Here is a 22,692-nt window from a genome sequence, read left to right on the forward strand (position 1 = left end):
ATCATGGGCGAGGGCCACAAAAGCACTTCCAGAAGTGACAAAGCCTGGGAATTGCCACTGCAACTGCCAGTTGAAGAGAGACAACATGAGACATCTTTTCCTTCAATCCTTTGGGGTCAGCTTGTAAATCCAAGCAGACCTACTTGTCCCTTAATAAGTGCAAAAGAAATGGCACTGTTCTGGGTGGTGGCTAAGGCATTCACTTCTGATAGGACCCTTAGCAGGTACTTTTCCTGCTCTTCAACCGTGTGACGGGAGAAACTTGCTTTAAATGAAATGGGTAGAAGATGTAATTTGGTTATATATGTGTACAGAGACCTATACACATACACACACACACACACATACATAAATACAGGTACATATCTTTCTGTATAAATGTATGTCTACATGTACATATGTACACACGTATATATATATATGTATATATATACAGTATGAAATGAATCCCCGAGCTGGGCAGAGCTCCCTTCCCCACCTAAATCCTAATGGGCAAAGGGACCTGCAAAGATTGCTGTGCAAGATAGCAATGTAGATGGGTCAGGCAGGACTTGGAGGAGATGGAATCATGTGGTTCCAGGGACTGCAGAATTTCTTCCAAATGGAGGCTTTACCCCACTGTGTGCGTAGAGGTGATAATCTTGTCTCATCACTTACAGATTCCCTCAATTTCCCACCTAATGGCTTAACACAGTCTATATCTGTAGGCCCTTTAGGATGCAAAGACAGGGTAAGGTGTATTTTGAAATAAAACTGGTATACTTGTTTGAAGATGTGTGAAAGCTTACTTAATCTTATGAACTTGTTGTAGATTTGAAGCAATTAGCTGACTTCTTGCCTCATACTCTTACTGCAAAGAGCCAGAGCCAGCTGAGTGCCTAATTTTAAGCAGAGTTGTTCCTAAGACTAACACCTGAAGAAATTCTGCTTACTCCAAAAATGGGATGGCTACGTCCCAGGTAAGGGCCATTTTTCTCCAGGAGAAGACATGTTTTGTTTTGTTAGAAGAAAGGTAGGGTTTTCTAACATAAGACACTTACTTCCAGGCTGGAACAAAGATTGGGGAATCATCACAAGAATGAAGATGCTCTGACTAATTAAAGACTTCAGGACCAGTCCAGGGGTAGGTGTCTAGTTATTTAGGAATATATCATGATCCAAATGAGAAATCCTGCCCAATGTGTGAAATTAGAGTGTGGTCCTGTAGCCTGAAAGGAGCCCCAGTTTTGAGGAATGGTTGTGGCAACCAGATCCTGCGCTTGTGGCTTCGCCCCAGTCTCTGCCCTTCTGGTGCTGGCAGAAGGCAAGTGTGATCAAACCAGAAACTCCTGTTTTGAACCCTATGTCTATTTACTCCATGAGGTACAAATACATGTGGAGTAGGAGACCAACAACCCAGGATAAAGTATGCCTGTGGGTTACTAACCTGCTGTGGGAATCTCAGAGGCCCCCCTTTCAGCAAGGATGGTGGAGAGCAGGAATGTCTGCCCTCCTGGGGAGGGCTGCAGGCTCATGGGCCTCATTGGGTGCTCTGTGCAACCTTGCCAGCCTCCAGGAAGACCAGGCTACAGCTCATCTGCCAAGGCAGAGCTTTATGTAACACAACATGACCAAAGCATGTGCAACTAATAACAGACTATTCAAATGATGACCCTATCAGTCAGCAGGTGTTTTGGCCAAAGGACCAAATGGCCAAAGTCTCCCTATCTGTGGGTGACTAGGGACTAAGGGATTTCTGTCTTGTAGGCTCCTTCTTCCTATTGTTGAATTTAAAGCTCTTTGTTAATGTTTCTTCACTTATAACCCTTGCTATTGCATACTTGGATGCATATGCTGATTCCTTTTTGTGGTGGAATTGCTGGCGTGTTTGTTAATACTGCTAAAGATATGATCACACATAACCAAACCACTAAACTCAAGCAATACTAAAGCAGAAAAATTGTTTTTCCATGTCTTATTTTACATGTTAATCATTAAAAACCAATATTTATACTACTTTCTCCATTTAGACATTTTTTTTTTCCCACAGCATTTTTAATGCGGAAATTTTAATGGCTAAGACACAAATGTGATTTCCAGTCAGACCAAAGTGTCAGCTTGCATCCTGCATGCAGGGCCAAACCCAGGAGCCAGGAGGCATTCAGCAGGGAGAGCCCTGGAGGGGGCTGGTCCTGTCCCCAGCAGCAGTTGTGCATCAGCATGTGCCCAGGTTGCCTTCACAGATTCCCTGCTGGCAGGGTTTGTGGATGACATTCAGCTGTTGTTTGTATCTTTTAATATAACTGATCATTGTTAAAGATATGGACAAATAAACCCTAAACATGATTCCAGATCTCTTGCATGTGTTACAGATAGGAATAAAAATGAAAACAAGTTGCTTAGGCTCAGCAGAGTTAGGATCAGAATTAGCCCAGGATTAGCAATTTTGTATCTCCAAATACACAAATGCAAATTCTGCTCTAGTAGACAAATTGGAAAAAAAAAAACCCAACAAAACCCAAACAAAAACCCACCCACAAAACATAATTTTTATTTACCTGGTTTAGACTTTATGGAAATTCTGCCTGCTTGCAATTGTACACAAATGGGCAAATATTCAGGGACAGAAAAAGGAATTTGAGCTTGTAAATTATACTAATTTGGGCAAGAAAAAAAGTGCAAATGGAGATGATCTGTGAGAAGAAAAGTTTTGCAAACAGACCCAGAGAAATGGGGCAGAGGTTCTCCTGAAAAAAAGCATTGCCATTTGTTCACTGGTAGTTTGTGATGTTTGTTTTAGACTGAGAAATTGCTTAAAAATAAAAGGGCATTGCTTAGATATGAAACTCTGGGTGTGAGTGTGACTCAGTGAGATCGATTGAACTGGGGGGAAAGGAAACGACCCGCGCAGCACTGCGGTTCCCATGCTGGGCAGGCAACGCGGGGCCTCCGGTGGGAAGCACAGCTCCTCGGACATGTGTTTTCAATATCTGTAGGGTATGCGGTGATCACTGCTGTGCAGCAGGCATGCAGCTCTCTGTTTCTTGCATACCATCAGGGCTTGGCAGATAAGAGGGGTGCAGTGTGTGCAGTGTCCAGTGCGTGGCAAAGTTGCTCGGGAGCAGCTTGCTTGGGAGTGATACAGATCCGCGTGCGCTCATATCTCTGTGGGTTTTCATTGCAAATCCCCTGCAGGCAGAGTTTGCTCAACTAGTTGAACTGGCTTTCTGTCTTGTTTTTTTGGCAAACTAAGAATTTCCTTCCTGATAAAAAAGGAGGGCTGGCGCCCCGATTGGGCGCCGTGTTGGAGAGGATGTGACATCAGGCACATCTCTCGCTTCGCTGGATCACTGGCTGCCTACCAGGGCAGCCAGGGAGCTGTTTTGTTAAATCCCAACCCAGGTACTCAAGTTTCTGCACAAAGTGCTGCTGGCACCACATCCCGGTCTGCTGCAAGGTCTGTTTGACTTGTGCGTGTGGAGTCTGCTTAGTAGATCACTCCCATCGCTGGGGTCTCGCCGGGGATGATGGAATTTGAACTCTCGAGACCGACCACGAAGTGAAAAAACAGAAATTGGACAGACAGGGCTGAGATGGATGATGAGGGAACAAATCAAAATGCCAGCGAATTGCAAGGAACTGGAGGCCAGACATCTGCAACATCCCTATCAAACCCGCTGATGAGGGGTAAGTAACACTCCTGCCTCGCCACGAGCCAGCGGCAGTAAAGGGCAGGGTCAGGCACAGCAGCATGCTGCTCCCAATGTCCTGCGTCCAGGGCAAGACCACAGTCAGTCCCACAAAACGTTCCCATGAGCTTGCACTTCAGCAGGGGTTTGAATAAGCTGTTCCTATTTGATACTGAATTTTTGGTTGTTTTTTTGGTGTATCACAAAAATCAGTGTCTGATTCTCTACCACTGCTTGTACAAGCGGAAACAAACGCAGCACTTGAACCACAGCATGCTGAAAATGAAGTTGCAATGTGGCACGTTTTACTTAGATTAGTGCCAGCTGGAAGCTGAGCACTGGCTCAGTTCCTCTTTTCTTTTTCATTCTTTTAATTGTCTTACTTTTTCCTCCTTTCCTTTCTCCTTTCTTCTTTTAATTTTTCTTTTTTTTTTTTTGTGCCTTTTTTCTTTTTCTGGTTGCTTTTTTTTGTTTGTTTGGGGTTTTTTTTTCCTTTTTCCTTTTCCCTTTTTCCTTTCTCTTTTCTCTTTTTCTTTTTCTTTCAGATGAGCATACCCCAGTGTTGTTGCCCAGGCTGAGTCACCAGCCCTAGTGGGTTCTTCTGCAATGGCCGGGACATTGTGGTCAGTTGTGACCGATGCTGTTGTGGTCACCAGTGTGCAGTTATTCAGCCAAATGGCCTCACTCTGATCCTTGCTCTGTTGTCTAGCTCAGAGCCATTGAAAATATGACATGGTGACAAAAGACAAGTAGTTTAACTTCACATAGTAGTTTAGCTGGACATGTTCCCTGTAGCTCTGTTTTCTGAGAAGCTACTCCTTCATCTCGTAGCAAATGCAGAGGGAATTAAGTAAATTAAGATAATGCAACTTTACATTGTCTTCACTCCTTTCCTGGCCTCTTTAGGATGCTTACATTCACACCAAAGAGAAAATTAAGACCCAAAACCCACTATGCAAAGATGATCGGTACATCTGCTGTGTAGTCTGCCTCTCCTCATGCGTGTCATATATGTACATCCTGAGGCCAGGGTGGGAGGGAAGGAACAGCAATGTTATTAACAGTGTGAATCAAATCAGATCCACGCTGGAGATGAGCTCCAGCAAAATGGAGGCTGGAAGGCGGGGATCCCACATGCGGCACTGTTGCACATAAATCATTTGGTCCTTGAAAATCAGAGTTCTATCCATTCCTCTTGTGTCTGCCAGCTCCTTAGCAGAATCAATAAGCTCTGCTGGCAACTTACAGCAGGAATGCATTTGGCTCAGGACGCTTATATCGCAAACTTTAGGGGAAAGCCTTAGAATATGAAAAATACCATTTGTAAAACTGTTATATATAATGCCATAGGCATATATAGATATATATGCAATATATATGCAAGAACATACCTCCATCAAAAGGATTTTAAAGCCCCTTGCAAGCTGCACTGTGCGTGACCACCGTGGAAGGAAAGCAGCCTGGGGACAGGCACAGAGTGTGCAACACCCTCCCCATAGAGCCTGGAAAAAGATACTTTCAGCCATCAACACAAAACCAAGTGCTTTTCTAGGAAGGTCCTGTGAATGCTCTGTTGTCCACAGGGACAAGTCAGGGTTTGCACGTTTGTGTGGTTATTGCTATAAGGCGCCCTCTGTACCATCACACTACCAGCATTCACATGCCCAAGTGATGGCAATGCAATCAAATATGACCAGAGGATTAATGTAACCTCTGGGCTGGCTGGGATTTTCAGTGGTGAAAGGGGAGCTAGGTGACCCAGTCCCACTGAAAGCCAGTGGGTTTTGGATGGCTAGGTGCTGAAGCTGTTGAGACCTGAATCAACTTGTCTATGGACTAAGGTGTGGGTAAATTTCACGTTTGGCTGAACAGTCTCATTCCTCTGTGAAAGAGCAGTTGTACGTTATTTTTTGGCAATCAGAAATCCTTGTTCCTGTGGTGGTACATACACCGAATACAGCTGTGACACCCACATACATCAGCCTTGTTCCTTCATGGGCAGCTCTGATGGGCAGTGTTTTGAGGACTTTCCAGAAAGTCACTATTTCAGGATTTTAAAGTCCATGCTTGGTTAGCACTGGCGTTTGCTTAGGCTTTAATCAAAAACCTGTGTATGGTATAAATACTGATCATTTATAGTCTAATGATATGCCTGCTGTGCTGTGCAGAAGCAGGGAGCGAGATCCCAACATCCACTTTGGTCTCCCTCCTCCAGGTGAGAAACACGAGTTTCAGCTTGGAGTGGGTAGAGAATAGAAACTTTGTGGTTTGCAGGAGGGTGATGCCCTGGGTGCAAGAACTGGGGAAATTTGCCTTCCTTTGCAGGGAGGTTGCCTCCCCAGCATTGCCTGAGGGTGGATGTGTTTGCTGCAGGCAAAGCTAGGGAAGGAGAGATGGCAGCTTGGGGCCATGATGTTCACGGCAGCAGATTTGGACATATGCCATGGAAATTAATTATCAGACAGACCTTTAAACACCCTCTTCCCAATGTATCCAAGGTTGGTATGAAGCTACCATAGTCCTCCACTTCTGTTTAGAAAAAGCAGCCTTGTTTTTTCTCAGTACAGAATTCCCAGCTGGATTACAATGTGTTGGCACATACTTCTTTTTATTTTCTGTCTATTTTTGATGCTTATGTGATCAGTCTTTTAATTCGTTGTTAAGACTTGGCAAGATTGCAAGCTAATGGCCAGTCCACAGATGACTATGGTCTGGTCTGGTCAGTAGAAACTTGCCTTTTCTCAAACAAGCACTGAATCTATGAATTCTGCATGTGGGTGTGATGGCATGACCATGCACTTCCCCCGTGGTGACCAGAATGCTGACACAATGATATAATAACTTGGTAGATTGCACAAAACCCCACCTGTGTTTGTGTGGCCAAAAAAAGATCAAGCTACAATTCAGAAAACTTGTTCCTCAGTTTTGATTTTTAGATTACTATGAACATGCTTCCCTTACAAGTCATGCAGTTTGGACAATGGCATCAGTTTCTAAATTGGAAAATGAAAAGCTTTTTACAGAGCCTGGAAACACAACCAATGGTAACACAGGCAGGATCAGCAAGAACAACAGCATGATCAGACAAGCATCATTTGACACATATTACTTAGAGCAAAGCTATTTTAGTCAATTAATAGTACTGTTCTTTAATAATTGTAGCATGGTTTGGTAATCCTTATGAGACCGGAACAACAGCTTCTGGAAATGGCTGTCAATTTGCTAAAGCCAAAGGATTTTTGTGAACTTACTGGAACAACGTGTTGTGGGACATGGCCCATAGAACATAGAAGGAGGCAGGCAGAGCTCAAATTATGCTAATAACAAAGAATACATTTTTTTTTAAAAAAAAACCCTAATTGACATACATTTCCCAAATTTCCCAAGTTCATTCTATATATTTCACGTTCTCAGTACTGCCCATAAAGTTCTATTGTGCTTCTAATTTTGGCCTTCTGATTTTGAGGCTTCTCCCAAATGAGAGTCACATCTGAATTGATAGAATCTTTCTGTGCCAGTGAAATTTGAGTTGTTTCTCAATTTCTCATTTTTTCACTTTGACTTTTCATAGTGAAAATAATACAAGACTGGAAAAGATCACTTACCTAATGGAGTCTTGTGTTCTAAGCTATTTCTATACTGTTAAATAAAAAAGATTGGGACCATTTCTGTCTTTCAGACCAAATGGTGCAGACTCCACCTGCTTAAAGCTCAATACTGAATTAGCCTCCTGGCTTTCTTTACTTGGCAGTATAGATTTACCTACCAAGTCTGCACAGTCTTGTACAGTGCCTTATAGTCAAAGACAGCAGTGGAGTAGATGGCAGGTTTCAAAGTGCCCACCAATCACCTAGTCTGTAGCCCATGCTCAATAGATCACCAAACACATTCCAAGTTCCCTGGCAACAAACTTGTGATCTGAAGGAAAAGACCCAGACCCACAGCTATAACAAATACATGCCAAGAGCAGGAGAAGGCAGCAATCTTTCTCTCTGGGGAGAGTGCAGGAGGGAGGCTGTGCCCCATGCTTGGAGGAGGCACAACCCCAGGGCTGACGGTCCCTCCCAGCCGGCTCTCCAAGTCATCTTTCCTTCAGAATTCAAAGCTGATCGATAGTAATTTTAACTGCACCTATGAGCAAGATATACTGAGCAGGTAACAGAAGCTCCAGCCATCAGATCTGCATCCTGGCTGTAGTCATAGTCAGTTGCCAGTGGACACAAAATAAGCCTTCTTTCTGGCTCAAGAGGCATCCAATGATAGCTTAGATCAAGTAAATATAAACCTAGCATAAACCAATGAATGACCTAGTATTTTATACAAACCCTCGCCCTTTCCTTTCCCCTAACCAAGCAGCAGTCATAACCAGAGACAGGGAAATGAGGAGAAATAGTGAAAATTCTGAATCAGCTGCTTGTCCAATCTCCCTGATGACCTCTGTTCCTAAGGGCCTTGTTCCACAAGATTACCCCCCTTCAGGCTTCAAACCCATCCTGAGGTTATTCCCAGAATATCCCTGGGATTGTCCTGTGAGCCAGGAGCATGCTTGAATATTGTTAAGAAAGGATTCTCACAAGAGAAGGTGAAGTCTTGATTATTCTGCTAGATTTTATTTTTCATTGATTTCATTCAAATAAGAACTGTCACAGGGACCAGCTGGCTTCCCTCTTGTGATATGTGTGTAACTACTACCAATTTGACTAGCTGCTTGTTATGGAGACCCATTGTTGATGTCCAAAAAGAGAAACACTAAATTCTTCCCTGATTTAGTCCACCAATGAGCCACTTTTCAGAGACAATATGGTGCAATATGTACATATTTGCAAAAGTGTACTATGCAGATAAGCATTGCGATGAACATCAAGTGGCTCAAAAATGGTGTATTATAATGTAAAAATATTCTTATGCCTATATTAACAACTCCAGACAAATTTATTGCACAGTCATAAAAGAGTCTTGTGAGAGTAATTATAGATCTATAGCAGACCTTTTGCGACTCCTATGCCGGGAAAAAGCCATCCTCCTACCTAACACAGATATGCAGGCAAAGCTCTTCTGCGTGTGATAAACAATACATCTCAGATACCACTATCTTCAGGTCACGATTTACTTAGCGCAGAATTTTTCAATCACAAAACCATTGTAAGTCTCGCTGTACTAGATCTTATCTTGTTTAAATTTGATGTTCTTTACTGAACACGCTTAAAGGTGAGAGAGCAATAGCTAAATGAGCTGGGAGGTGGCTGACACAGTTGGTTTGATTATTACCTCCTTCCAGCACTCTGTGGCATAGCCAGGAGAAGGATGTGGGCCATAGGGAGTTCAGCTCTCTCATGCATGTTCTGCAGATCTTGTATAAGCACTGACATCGTCAGCTAATCTGTAAAAATTATTCTAAAGAATGATGGTGGCTTATTAGGGTTTGTTGCTGAAGGCAGAATTCTCACTGTTAAGCATCCTGTTCCATGCATACGATGTAGTATAGCCCCTGAAAACTTCAGCAACGTGTCCAAGTCAGTCATTGGGACTTTCCCTGTAGTTAGTGGAAGGAGAGTGGGACACATCAGAGAGCAGCAAAATGAGTTTCCAAAAGAAGCTGGGCACGAAATGCCATTTGGAAATGCTTCTCTTCCCTCCTAGGGGAAACCTGGGCCATTGACGTAGACCAGACGCTGGGTTTTGAGGTGATGAAAGCTGAAGGAGGTAAATATCTCCCAGAGGGGTTATTGTTGTCAGCTGGCTCTGAGCCATAAAATCTGTAATACTGAAGATACCCTTCTATTAATATTTGTGTGGCATATACATGCTGTACTTCACTTTGTGGTTTCAACAATACAGCTATTACTCAAAATGCACCACGGCACAGGCTAACACCAAACACTGAAAACTGAAAGGCAAAATCAACACGTGGACACAATTTACCTCCTTGTACTTTGATACCTTCTCCTGTTAGGTATTGTTGACTCTAGCCCAGTTCTGTTTAGGGGTAAATGACTGACCAGCCATAGCCTTTTCAAAAGGTAGTCCTTCTGAGCTAATTGGTAAAGTGTAATGAGCTTGTGCAAACAAAGGCATTGGAAATAGTTCAAAGCGAGGAACAAGCTCAGTCAGAGCAAGTGATGTCCTGAAAATCTCTCTCTTGTCTTCTGAAGGGGAGCTGCTCCAGGATGAGTTAAAAACATGCCCAGAGAGAAGCCATTCTCTTGTCTCACTCCCTCTGGGCAGCTGCTCCGAGGAAAGCTTGGCAGCTCAAGAAATAAAGTAGAAGGGAGTCACGCAGCTGGGGTCATGCAGTTGAAGTGGATTATGCTGATGAAACAGTCCACATAGTTTTTAGCCTTTTTCCTGTCTCTCTTCATACAGACTTTGTTTCAGACTGGTCTCCTTTACATGATGCCTCGGTCCATGGGCGTCTGCTTACCCTGAAGAAACTCATCAAACAGGTACCCCCGTGCTGGGTTGCTATGATCTCTACTGGGTTTGTTTAGTGGTGGAATGTGTTCTGTGCTTTACTGTGAAACCTCCAGGGTGAGAAAATCATGTTGACTAGAATGCAGTGAAATCTGCATGTAACAGATTTTTTTCTACAAGCAGTTCCTTGCCTAGTGCAAGCTCTGTGCACTAAGCTGATGATGTACTGAAATATCCTGGGTCATACTTTAATTCTGGTGCAGGTAATGGGAACATAGTCACGGGGATTCCTTCTGCAGTCCTGCACCTGTGAGAAGCGTTTGGTGTCCTGGGTTGGGGGCAGCTCCAGACCCAGGCAAGGCTCCAGCTGAGCCACCCACACATCTGTATCTGAAGTACCTGAGGGTATCCAGTGTCCCTGCTCCTGCTGCAGAAGGGCAGGGTAGGAAGAAATGATTTCTCAACCTCACTGCTCTGTTTGTTTAAAATTCTTGGATTTAGTCTGTGGAGTTGATGGAAAGGGAAGGGATATTGGAGACTTTTCCAGCTTAACCTTCTGGAGCACCAAGATTGCTATAAGAAACGAAAGATCCTGTAAAAATCAAACAAATGGTCTCTAATGCAGGAGCTGGCTTTCCTTCAGAGCGTGCCTCGCTGCAAAGAACAGAAAACCCTCAAAAGCATTTCTGGATTCAATCTAGTCAAACAACTGCAGACTCAGCAGGCAGGAGGTCAGAAGGCTTGAGCAGTGATGTAGAAAGGTGGCAGTCACTACCTGGCCAAGAGCTCTAGTAGCAATTTTTAATCTTTTTTTTATTACTATTTATTTCAGATTTTACTATTCATGGTGCAGTAGGAATAAAATCATACTGAGCTCCTAAAAGGATGTCTGTATTGCCACGTTGGACAGTCCACTGCTTACAGCTTTCCGTGCCGATTAGCAGTGTGTAGAAGGCACAACCTCTGGTATGCTGTGCCAGTATCCACTCCAGTCAAAGCATCACAGCCTTTCTCTGCTATTGGGATGAGTAACCCCAGTCAGTTGAGAAAGGTCTTATTACATAAAGCTTTAAAGCTAGAAAATGTGGTTGTTTTTTTATTTTATTCTGTTTTATTTTATTGGGGTTTTCATAGTTCGTTGTAATGAAATTTTCCATTATTTCATCAGGGGAGTGATGTTAATCTTGTTACAGCAGATCAGGTATCTCCTCTCCATGAAGCCTGCCTAGGGGGTCATGCTGCTTGTGCCAGTGTCCTATTAAAACATGGTGCGCGGGTGAGTACATGATGGACAGATCATTGTCTCTAGTGTTAGTATGTTGTATTGTCACATTTTAATGCTAGGTGATGTACTATTTCATGTCAGCATATTACTGTGATTTACACTCTGTACTTAGCTCTGCTTAAGGGACATATGTCATAAAACACACTTCTTAATAAAGCAATCCAAAAAGCACAGATCTAAAACCCAGTTGTTATTATTGTTCTTTAGGTGAATGTGCAATGTTCTCATCGTTTACTGAAAGAATAAGGGGAAGTTCCCCTTGCAAAGGTTTTATAATGATGCAGCAGTCAAGGGTGTGTTTTATTTTCTGCACACACTAATCTTATTGGTGTCAATATGCAGTCTTAAGCAGGAGTTTAGGATTGTTAGGAACAACTAATGACAAAATGGGAAGAAAATAGAAACAACATGCAAGTAAAGTGGTGAAATGAGTGTGTCTCATGGTACCTGCTTTTCAGGCTAATGTTGAAATTACAGTGAATATGAAAATTAACTCATTGTACATATATTACCTTTCAGTTTAAAACTGAAAAAAAGGAGAGGGCTGCACACTTTCAGCTAAAAATGGACTGTTTCAAGAGAGGACTATGGGCAGGTGTGTTTCAGATGAGATAACTAAGAAATGGGCACATTTAACTTGGTAACTTGGCAACTCTCAAGAGACCCTGGAGGTCTGGTTAAACATTCTTTTGCAGGAAAAGAGACTTCTCCTTGGGAGCAATTTAAAAATATATTTTTAAAATGAAAAAAATATTTAATATTATTTTTTTTAATAAAAAGTGGCAATCTTCAGAATCAGTAGGCAAGTTTTACAAGGAATTAAATAAAAAGTATTGAGAACCCTACTTTCTGTTGAGAACTGGATAATTTTAGTCAATTTTGAAAGAGTGAGAAGGCAAAAGAAAGCCTGATTGTGTTATTTTTGTTCCAGGTGAATGGAGTCACTGTAGACTGGCACACGCCGCTGTTTAGCGCTTGTGTCAGTGGCAGTGTAGCTTGCTTGAATTTATTGCTGCAGCACGGAGCCAGCCTGCACCCGCCCTGTGACTTGGCATCCCCCATCCATGAAGCTGCTAAAAGAGGTAACCCCCCAACATCAGCACTCCTTTCCGTGTTGGTAGCAGCGTGTTGAAGTAGAAGAGACATAAAGAAGATAACTTTCTTGATTTGGGTCATGTGAAATACCTTCCTAGTTGGTCTCATCATGAGTGGTGCAGTTCCTCCCAACCCCAGTGCTGACCTGGGCAGCTCAGCTCAGCTCTCCAGGACTGAGTTTGTGTGGTGACATTTGGTAGGGGATGCATTGTCCAAGTCAGCTGCCTACAATGTGGACATCTCAGGCAGTCAGCTGGCAATCTTCAAAAACAGTGGAGAGAAACATGATTTGTCTCTGTGATAAAATAATTTTGGTGTGGGAGAATAAGAGAAAATTGGGACAGAAAGCTTTTCAGGGTAAAATACAGCTACTGTTTTCAGGGTGGCTGGCACGCACATAATCTACTTCACCACAGCTCCCTAAGAAACACATCCTGCCAGCTCAGCACCTGCTGATAGGAGAAACAGAGGATGGAGCGGAGTGGAGACCCCACGGCCAGGCTCTGTTGTGTTCCCTGCAGGAATGGGAACTTGATGGCACCGCACAGCTGATAAGCTGCATAGCAGTTGTTGCATGAAGAATACATGAGAGAATGTCCACTGCTGAGCCAACCACTGTGGCAAATTTACTTTCCTCAGATGAAATAATCTCATTGTAATACTAACACACACCTTCACCCCAAAGTTACCTGCCTCCAAGGTACTACTACACCTCACTGGGCACGTGATGCCAGTTGGTAACAACAATATGTATGGCTAGAGTCACTCAAGCTCTACCTGAAAGTGATGGAAATGGACTAGTCCTAGACTGAAGTAAATTCAGAGGAGGGGGAATTGTTGTCTAGACTCCCAGATTACCCAACTCTCGTTCAGTGTTCACAAAGCTAGGTCAAGCTGACCCCTCTAAAGTTGTTATGAATGAAGGGACTTATAAATGAGGTAGTCAGCCTTGGGGAGGATGAGAAGCAAAGAACAAATAGTGAAAAGAACACCATTATCTAAGTTATGCAGAAAGAAGCCTTCAAATGAGGAAAGTTCTGTCTATGAAACTTGATGATAAGGTTGTTGCAATCCACTGACATCAACAGAAAATTAGTTGAAAATAAGACAAAGATATTTACGGTAGTGGGAGATCATGACCTCCAACTCAAATAGCTCCCCCCGCCCCACCCCGAAAGAGGGCAAAACCCCACTTGAGGACCATGTGTAGTTAGTAGAGAACTTCAGCAGTGCTGTCTGAGGATGTGTACTAATTTGCATTAGAGGCGAGAAACTTCTAACCAGTCCTGTGTATGATGAATGAATATACAATGTACTGTGGGGTCTAAAAAGTGGACAGATGAGGGGAGAAGTTAGGGAAGACTCCATCGTAACTTCTGGGATCAGTGCACAGCCTGAACCTGTCTTCTCCCCCATAGGGACGCCTGCTGGGTTAGAACTTTTTTTCTATGATGAACTTATGCTGGCTGTTATTGGATACATCATTTAAAGCTTGCTTTGCAGGCAGTGTATTTATCACCAGCAATCTTTGAACCTTATTCTGTCACAATTTTATACTAATAGTGTTATTCCATAAACTGTTGGTGTTAGTCCTTCGTGGCGCTAGCAGTGGCCAGCAGCGGGTAATGTGTTCGAATCAAGTGGGCCAGACCCTCTGAGGGGTCCCCCGATGCTGTTGCTGCGTTTCCCTGAACAAGGCAGCCGAGTAGCTCTGATCCAGCAGGACTGATCAGTGATGGGTCCCTACAGTGGGACACTGACAGACTGGTCGGGCACAAGGGTCTTGGCTTTCCTGGGGCTCTGGCAGAGATCAAAGAGTAGAGATCAAAGAGATCAAACTCCCTTCTCTCCACCCCCTCCACCCCCCCACCCCCCACCCCCCCCATCCTTGGTAGACATCTGAAATGAGTCAGGTAAAATGAATGGGCTTTAGCCTGTTTCACTAACCGTGGCTTTGCAGTTCCCGTTTTCCAGGTTGGAAACATCAGAGCAGATGAAAGTGTAATGCTACCATCTCTTGACAAAACATTGAATCTTTGCCAAATTACACTGCTGCAATAGAGAATTTGCTGGAAAAAAAAATGCCTAATCTCTGTGAGTTGACTCTTCCTTTATCCCTTTTAAGGTCACGTACAATGTGTCGAATTCCTCGCGTCCCATGGGGTAAATATTGATGACAACATCAAGCATCTGGGTACTCCGCTTTATGTAGCTTGTGAGAACCAGCAAGTGAACTGTGCCAAGAAGCTGCTTGAGTCAGGTAAAAAGGAAAATAAAGGATAGTGTACTTTTTGTTTCCTGCAACATCTATCTTTGGATACTCTTTACATCAAACATTTAGAGGAGCTCCTGCTCTGGGACCTGGTGAAGTTTTGCTCTTAATGGCAGCCCTGGGTTAAATGGGGTAGCAGGGTAAATAGGGTCTTCTTGACCCAGGAGCTCAAGCTTTACAGCTCACAACAAAATGATGAGTGATCTTGGATTTCACATGGTTGGTGGTGCATGGAACAAACGTCCTTTCCAGTGCCTCTGTGTGTGATGCTGCAGTTACTTGAAAAGGGCAGGAAAAAGTTTCCTTTTTTTCTTTTCCTCCCTCTTTACCCAAAGGATATGACTCACTTTTACATAGTATTTCTGCAAATATGTTTTAATTTCCACTGAGTTCAAAAAAAGTTGGAAATATTTCCAACACAGAAAAAATGTTCAGCACTACTTTGGAACAAACCTAGCTATAAGTCAAGCCCTTGGATAATTATGCAAGACCATTTCTTGCTATCTAGCTATCTACAGTAGTGCAACTCTTCTAACCAAAGGGGTCATATAAACTAAAGTAGCCTCATAGCTAGTAAAAAAATGATAGACCAAGAAAGCCACTTTGGAAAAAACAAGCAAACATCATGTAGATCACCTTTTAGGTAGGTGATTCAGCACGTGATCTTTTTTCTAAAGAAGTCAAATACAAATTAAGCTAAATATTAAATATTTAGTTACTATTTTCTGTTTTGTGTCATATGTTTTTTGCTGCCTTCTGTAAATGAGAATGTGTACTATAAAAACAGTATAAATAGTTTTTAATAAGTTCTGCAGCTCACCCTTCTTAGGGTGCCTCAGGAGCCATTAGCCCAGTATAATGGGTGGGGAACACTCATCAGGGGTGCTTGCTTATACCCTTCTCTACCAAGGGCCACTAGAACTTTTCCATCCTCGCATTTTTTCCTCAACAGATACTTTGGCATTTGCAAATCGCACCAGTTTAAGCCTCTGGTACAGAGCAGGGTGTATTTTAAAGGAATAGGGCACTGGGATGGGGACCAAAGGTGGGCTGTAAATAGAACTACATGTTTGTCCTGCTTCAAGTTGTCCGTGGGCCGTGCTGTGGATGACGGACTTCCTCTTGCGCTATTCCTCTGGGATCATCTTCTCAGTGACAGCCCCACTCCTCCTCAACCAATGTGAGTTGTGCATGTGCACATGCAAACTGTAGTACCAAGCCCCAGCATAAGGAGATCCACACCTGGGTAGCATACAGATTTACAGATTATTCAGAGAATTAGCAGCTAGTGCAGGAAATGGAAATAGGCTACTGTATAGTCATTATTCTTTGTCATCTTTTGGTGTTCAGGAGCAAACGTGAACAGCGGCAAGGGCCTGGACTCCCCTCTGCACGTGGCCGCCAGGAATTGCAGTGCAGAGCTGGTGACACTGCTGATTGACTTTGGAGCAGACATTTGGGTGAAGAACGCCGAAAACAAGAGGCCGATGGAGCTGGTCCCAGCAGGCAGTCCGGTGGGCCGACTGCTCCTGCAGAAAGAAGGTGCCCCTTAACACTTGTTTTACTTGTTCGCTCAGGATCTGTTAGAAAAAAACCCATACAAACCGTTGCAAAAAGCTGTGTTATTCCATGCTACTAGAACTATAAAACTGAGAATAACTACCCTTAGCTGACATAGGGACACTGTGTTTTCTAGCGTCAGAACGGAAGTGGCACACTGATATTGGTAATGGTAATAATTACCCGTCTTTCAACCCACAGGTTGTCAATCTACTGCATGGGGGAATACTCATGTGGAGCTTGCAAAATAATGCGAAATAAAGTTTAGGGCAAAAAAACAGGCAAAATGCTCCTTAGAAATTAATGGTGGCTTTTTCTGATTATCTGAAGCACTGAAGTTAGCGGGAGTCTTTCAGTTCCCTTGTGCCTGAGATGGAAGTACACCCAGGAGTGTTATCTGCAGCATGCCGACAAGCGCAGGCAGTAAATCATCTCTGATGAGAGTTGAGGCTAGCTAGCGAGCGCTCGGGCTGGGATCTTTGGTTATACAGTGTGCTGACTGTCAGGTGCATGCTAGTTACTGGTCTCAGCATAAATGCAAAATTGGAACCAGAAATTTTTTAATGCATATGATATTGGAAAAAAAAGGTTTATTGAATGGCTGATCTTCTACTTCTTTGCCCTTTTATTGTCAGGCCAAGTTCTATGTAGGTGTAAAGACATCTTTAAAATGAAAGATAGCTCGTTTGGGGAGGGATCAAGGAAAATTGCACAGGATATAATGAATATATACATATACGTATGTACATTTATACACTAGGTTTTTTTAAAAGCCAACATTATTTGCTGAACAATCCAGCCATATCAAACTGTAAGCCTAACCTTTAGAAAGTGTTTATTTTGTACCCATATGTGAAATAGTTCCAGGTCTTTTTATTTTATTGTTTGTGAATAATGAGTTACGGATAAAAATTTTACTTACCATTCCTGAGGAAAATTAGAATAAGGTTTCCAGTATCTACTCATTGGTGCACTTGTGTGCTTTTTTAGATGCTCTTATTCAGTCAGTAAACTACACACATTACCAAATAATCTGGATTTTCATTATTTTAAACAAGTTGCTGATGGTGTAATCCATTAGTCTGTTATGTCAGTCACATGTTGATGTGATTGTTATCATCATGAAAAGGTTTCCACCAAGGTAAAACTGGAATAACAAAGCGAATAATCAGGCCCTTCTTGAAATACTAACATGAAAACAACTGCGCTATGCAAGTTACGTATGAATAACTGATACTTGGTTTCCCAGCCTAATCTACGATACACAGGGCAGTGATCTCTTTGAGCTTCAGTCCCTGCTGTGTTAGATTCCTGACTCCTGTGGCACTGCATGTGTCCTGTTTATTTGAGATAGGAAAATATTTCAGGCACACCCTGTAGGGCTGGCCTGAAGAGCGCTGCTCGGGCTGAGCTGACAGCTCGGGCGGTAAGGAATTTTTCAAAGTGAAATTCAGCAATCAAAGTCAGAAAGATAAATGCCTGAAGGGCATTTTGCTGCTGAATAGTGTTTTTCTGATCTTCTCCAACATGTCTTTCACTGAATAGGGTCACGCCTGATGGGCAGCTGATGTCTAACTTCTTTGGCCAGCTGAACAGTTGCAGCCTGGGAGAGTGCTGCAAACATTACCGCTCTGGTTTCACACAGAGGTTTGGAAATGTTCTGCGAGGATCAAAGTCATCCCACCAGCCCCACAGCCCCTCAGCACTGGCACAGCTGAGCTGCTGCTCTCCTGCCCTGCTCCCAGGCATGGCTCCTCTCCCCTCACACCACAGATGCCGGGGGGAAGCAGCCCTGTGCCCAGGGCCGGGCCAGGCTGGAGGGAGCCTGCTTTGCCACCAGAGATGAGTCAGTGGCTGTGCTGACCCAGTCGTTCCAGGACTAGCCCAGAGTAGTACATGTTGTGGTCCCTCTCCTCCCAGGACCCCACCATGCTGCCGGACCACTGCACACCCTGCTTGCATTGCAGGGAGAGTCCTGTGTGTAGGTGGGAGAATTAGCTAATGATCCAAAAATGCACTGTGTTTTTGAGGAGTATGCTTGTGCTTGCTAAATATTTTTCAGTGCAGTGGCACTGTGTTTTGAGAAGTCTTTAAGTTTTGGCTTTGTTTGGATTTTTTTGTTAATGGAAACCTTTTTAAAATTAGATGTTTACAGACAGGGCATTTCCATGGGATCAGAATGGCCACACACACGTGCAGTGTGACAGCCAGTTTAACTTGCTCCATATCAGCTTGCCTTGTTTTGTGCCCAAGCACAGGGTAACTAAAACTCTTCCACTGCCTCCTAGCAGAAGGGCGCAGCCCTTTGTGCTGCCCTTCCAGCAGTGCAGCAGTTTTCAGCCTTACAGAGCTGCTGGAAATGTGGTGCCCTGCACCAGGGAAGTCTCAAAACCGATTAAAGCTGCCAGCTCAATGCATTTTTGCTGCAGCCCCTATTCCTTCCCACTGCAGTGCACTCTACTGCCACTTCAGCTCTCTGGTGACTGCTGTCTCACCCACCCAGTAGCCAGGCACAGAGGGAAACACCTAAGCTGTCCCCTCCCAGCTTGCTTACCTCCTTCTTACTTTCTATAGCGTCTCTCCTTCTCTCCTCCCTGCTCCCAGCATCCAACCCCCATGTCTGTGCTTGCTGCTTCTCCCCTCCTGCCCTTCTTATCTGCCCTCCCACAGCCCCCCACGACCGTCTGCGCCTGTCACCCCTGCACGCTGCACATCGCCGCACAAATAGCACACTGCAGGGTTGGATATCGACAGGTGCCGCAGTTAAAACATCACACAGGAACTACCTCTTCCTGAAAAGGATAAGTGACCCAAATAAATGTATAATGCCATTATACTTACATTTAAAAAAAGCACCACAGATTCTTCAGCAGGGCTTGTATTTATCAGCATGGGAACAGTTAATACAGATGGTTGAAATAAAGGTTTATATAGTAGTTCTTTTGCTATGTGTTTGTCACTGTTGTGAAATAAGTATCAAGAAAGCAGGGAGCTACAAACTTGGATCTCACTGGGGGAGTGGGAGGGGGGAGGACTCTGAAGGAAGCATAGAGCATCTCTTCTCAGACAACACAAACTGCTCCAGACTTGTGCAGCTTAAATGCGAAAGACTGATGCTGCTAATACAACTTGTGGCCGTGTAATGACAGAGAGTGACAAGGATTGTATTGAATTGCAGGTGGGCTCATGTCTTTTGGTGGGTGCAGGTCTGGCTTTTCACTGCTGAGCATTCTGGGGGCCATGCACCCCCAGTGCAGGGTGTGTTGCAGGAGGTGGGGAGAGTGGTGGTGCACAGCTGCTGTTTCAGCTTCACAATTTGGGGACAATAAAGCCATTTGTGTAACCTTTTCCCTGGCTTTTTCCCCAGGGCCACTGTCCTTGATGCAGCTGTGCCGCCTGTGCATCAGGAGGTGCTTTGGACACAAGCAGCATCAAAAAATAACTGGACTTCTCCTGCCGGACGAGCTGAAACATTTCCTTCTCCACGTTTAAGCTCTTCTTGTTCAAAACGGTGCCTCTAATAACACAGGAAGGTTTGTTGAGGAAAGATTTCTTCTCATCAGTAGTGTTGCCAATGCCTGCGATGTTAATTTGTGATAGTTGTTGGTCTCTAGTAAAGCCCTGGGTCCAAGAAACACAGGATTGACCAACTCTCGCAGGTCTCACTGCCACCACCCCTAGCAAATCCGTCATTTGGCAAGGAACCATTCTGCATGGTTACATGGCGAAAGTTGGAAATGAGACTTAAGAGCCCCCTGGAAAGCATGGAAAATGAACATAATGTTTTAAATTAGGTCTCTTGATTCTCTGGCACAGTTTCAGAGGGCTTGTGGTTGACAGCCTCTTACAAAGAAAATTCATATCTCAGCCCAGCACCAACAGCATGTCATGTATATATTAAGGGTACTAAGGATAGCTACACTTTCTCTGTAAGCAGCGCTCATCTGCCTGTCATCTGTGAGGGCTGTACCCACACCGCTGCACGGATAAGGAAAGGGAACCCAGTCGAAGGTACTTGCAAAGCCAGTGAAGCCCTCTGGCAGATGTTACCTATTTTTTAAGTATATCACACTGCAGATAGATGAGCACCAGCCAACAATCATCAGCATCTGAAACATTCGTTTCTGCCATGACAGCAAGTAGGTCGCTGCTGATGGCAGCTCCCTACAGTGCAATCATAGGGGGGAAAGTTTTTTTAATCGTCCATTAAAATAACTTATTCCTGACACTTTGAGACTTAAGGGAGCCACACTTGAGAACTACACATTTACTCCTTGCACATTATTTTTCAAGGACACAGGCTAACAGGCTATCGGTTGCAGGCATCGAGAGCTCCCCCTTTCTGCCCTGAAAATTAGGTGATACTTCCTAAGCATTTCTCAGCATTCATCAGAAAAACAACAGCTTCTCTCCCCTTTCCCCACCCAAGAAAAGAGATCATCATAAGAGTGAGATAATTTTTTTTTTTTTTCTTGGAGAGATGTTACCTCATTCATAGCATCTTCCATGTGAGTGGTAATAATACCACCTCTAATGTGTGGTCATAAAATGAACAATGAAAATACTGACGTTAAAGTCCATTCCAAATTAAAAAGATAATGGGTAATTTCTGTCCCCTGCTGAGTTGCTGAGCTGCTGGCTCAGCCCACACACCTCTCAAACAAACAAGACATATGTCATTCTTATTCCACCGAAGCTGTAAAAACAAATACTTTCTCCAGCTAAACTTTATCACTGGGTGTTTTTCTTTCCCTCCCAGAAACATGTCCTGCTGCCACAAACCAAAGTGCAGTTCGGATCACTCTGCCCTCTCCTGGGTGCTCCCTTGGGAATACCAGCTGCCTGACATGTGCATGATGAGGATGCTGAAGCTCCAGCTCTTTTGCCTGCCACCCTGTACCCTCTCCAGCTCTGAACTCTGGTGCATCTGCATCACCTGGCAGCTGCAGTGCACCCACTGCCTCCTCTGAGGGGCTGCTGCCATGTTGCCCCTGCACTGGAGGGGCAGGCCATGCAATTTGACGCTTTTGGAGATCCTCTTCTTTTTCACTTTGCTGTGGAGACACCTGTAACTGTGGGCTTGGTGCACAAAAACTGTGACGACATTGTTAATGCCAGCAGTAAGATGTATGGAGTCCTCATCTTGTAAATGGAGAGACTGGCAGCCTTCAGATACAGAAACTTATTTTGATGTTTACTAGTGTGCCGATGTGTGCGGTGCAAGCCTCCCTTTTGCATATGGGAAGATAAAGGGGATGGATCAAATGCTTCCTGGGTGCTCGTATTTGACATAAACTACAGTTCAAATCCTTGGCTGGACAACATGACTGCTGGCTATAGATATCCAGTATGATAGCTTGATTTTTTTTTTATTTTTTTTTGTGGTGACCAAACACAGCAATAGCAGTTCTGTTGGCTCTGTGGAACACTAAGTTGTACCCTAATGGGACACAATGACAAACACAGTTAGGTCTGTAAGTCCTCTTGTTACAGAGACACACAGAAATCTTCACTTATCTCACCTAATTCATCATATATAATTTAAGCCATGTAAAAATTCACTTTTACTGTGAATTTTTCACTGGTTTAAGATGGCCTTCCATATTCTTTCCCTCTTGCTGGGGAAGAAAAATACACATCTGTCTTTATAGGCTGAATAAAAGCAGGCATCTTGGGTGGGGAAGGTGGATCCTTCTAAAATCAGTTATCTTGGAAAAACTGAATCTACATTGAACAGGTAGGGAACAGAAAACAAACCTACTGCTTAACTGTTGAAGATTAAAGTGTAAAGAATCCCTGCTTTGGTGACACACTGGAAAGCTGGAAGATCCAGCTTATTATATTTTAGATGATGAAGAGAGATTTCTTTACATATTAGTTTTATGATTTACCTTTTAGCATCTTATTTTGTAACTTCAGCCAATGGGTTTATAGGAGTAATGCTAATAGCAGAAGAAAATTGCTCTGAGAAGATGATGAGTGTTGCTTCTAGACTGCTTTTCTTCTGGAAATTTCATAGTGTGACTGTTTACTTGAATCACTCTGATCAAGTGTAACTAGGATGAATTCTGTATGTTCAGCTTGTACCATCTTAGTATATTTGCTTATTTATTTTAATGTAAATTGTGATCAACACTGGTGAATTACAGCTTTCTTCATCCACACTTATCGGGTTATAAACTGTAGAAGTTGTACAAGACACGAACTGAATAAGCTCATTATAGGTGAGGTTTGGATCTTTTCCTGTGTTTGAAATAATTCCAAATGTAATGTAGGAGTTGAAAGATTTTTTCAGGAATATATTTTATCAGATTCTTTGCTATTATTTTGTTAGCAGTTTAGTGGTAGTCAAACCACAATTGTATAGGATATTTGCTCAAAAATAAATGGCTTATACTCTT

The 22,692-nt window shown here is 43.4% G+C and overlaps 1 protein-coding gene across 2 annotated transcripts; it reads left to right on the top strand.

The window, feature by feature from the left end:
- The first annotated feature begins 522 nt into the window (after nt 1-522).
- On the top strand, nt 523-22,692 carry ASB9 (ankyrin repeat and SOCS box containing 9). Of its 2 annotated transcripts, XM_080375266.1 has the most exons (8): nt 526-3,666; nt 10,032-10,111; nt 11,248-11,355; nt 12,296-12,446; nt 14,585-14,719; nt 16,082-16,273; nt 19,659-19,824; nt 21,051-22,692. In XM_080375266.1, the coding sequence occupies exons 1-7, from the start codon at nt 3,573-3,575 to the stop codon at nt 19,781-19,783; spliced, it is 885 nt and encodes a 294-aa protein (XP_080231392.1). In that variant the 5' UTR covers nt 526-3,572; the 3' UTR covers nt 19,784-19,824; nt 21,051-22,692. The 2 variants fall into 2 exon arrangements, with proteins under 2 accessions (XP_080231393.1, XP_080231392.1); XM_080375267.1 differs by lacking the exon at nt 21,051-22,692 and having other exon boundaries at nt 523-3,666; nt 17,837-19,667.

Source organism: Falco punctatus (assembly GCF_963210335.1).
Source record: "Falco punctatus genome assembly, chromosome: 2".
Taxonomy (NCBI): Eukaryota; Metazoa; Chordata; class Aves; order Falconiformes; family Falconidae; genus Falco; species Falco punctatus.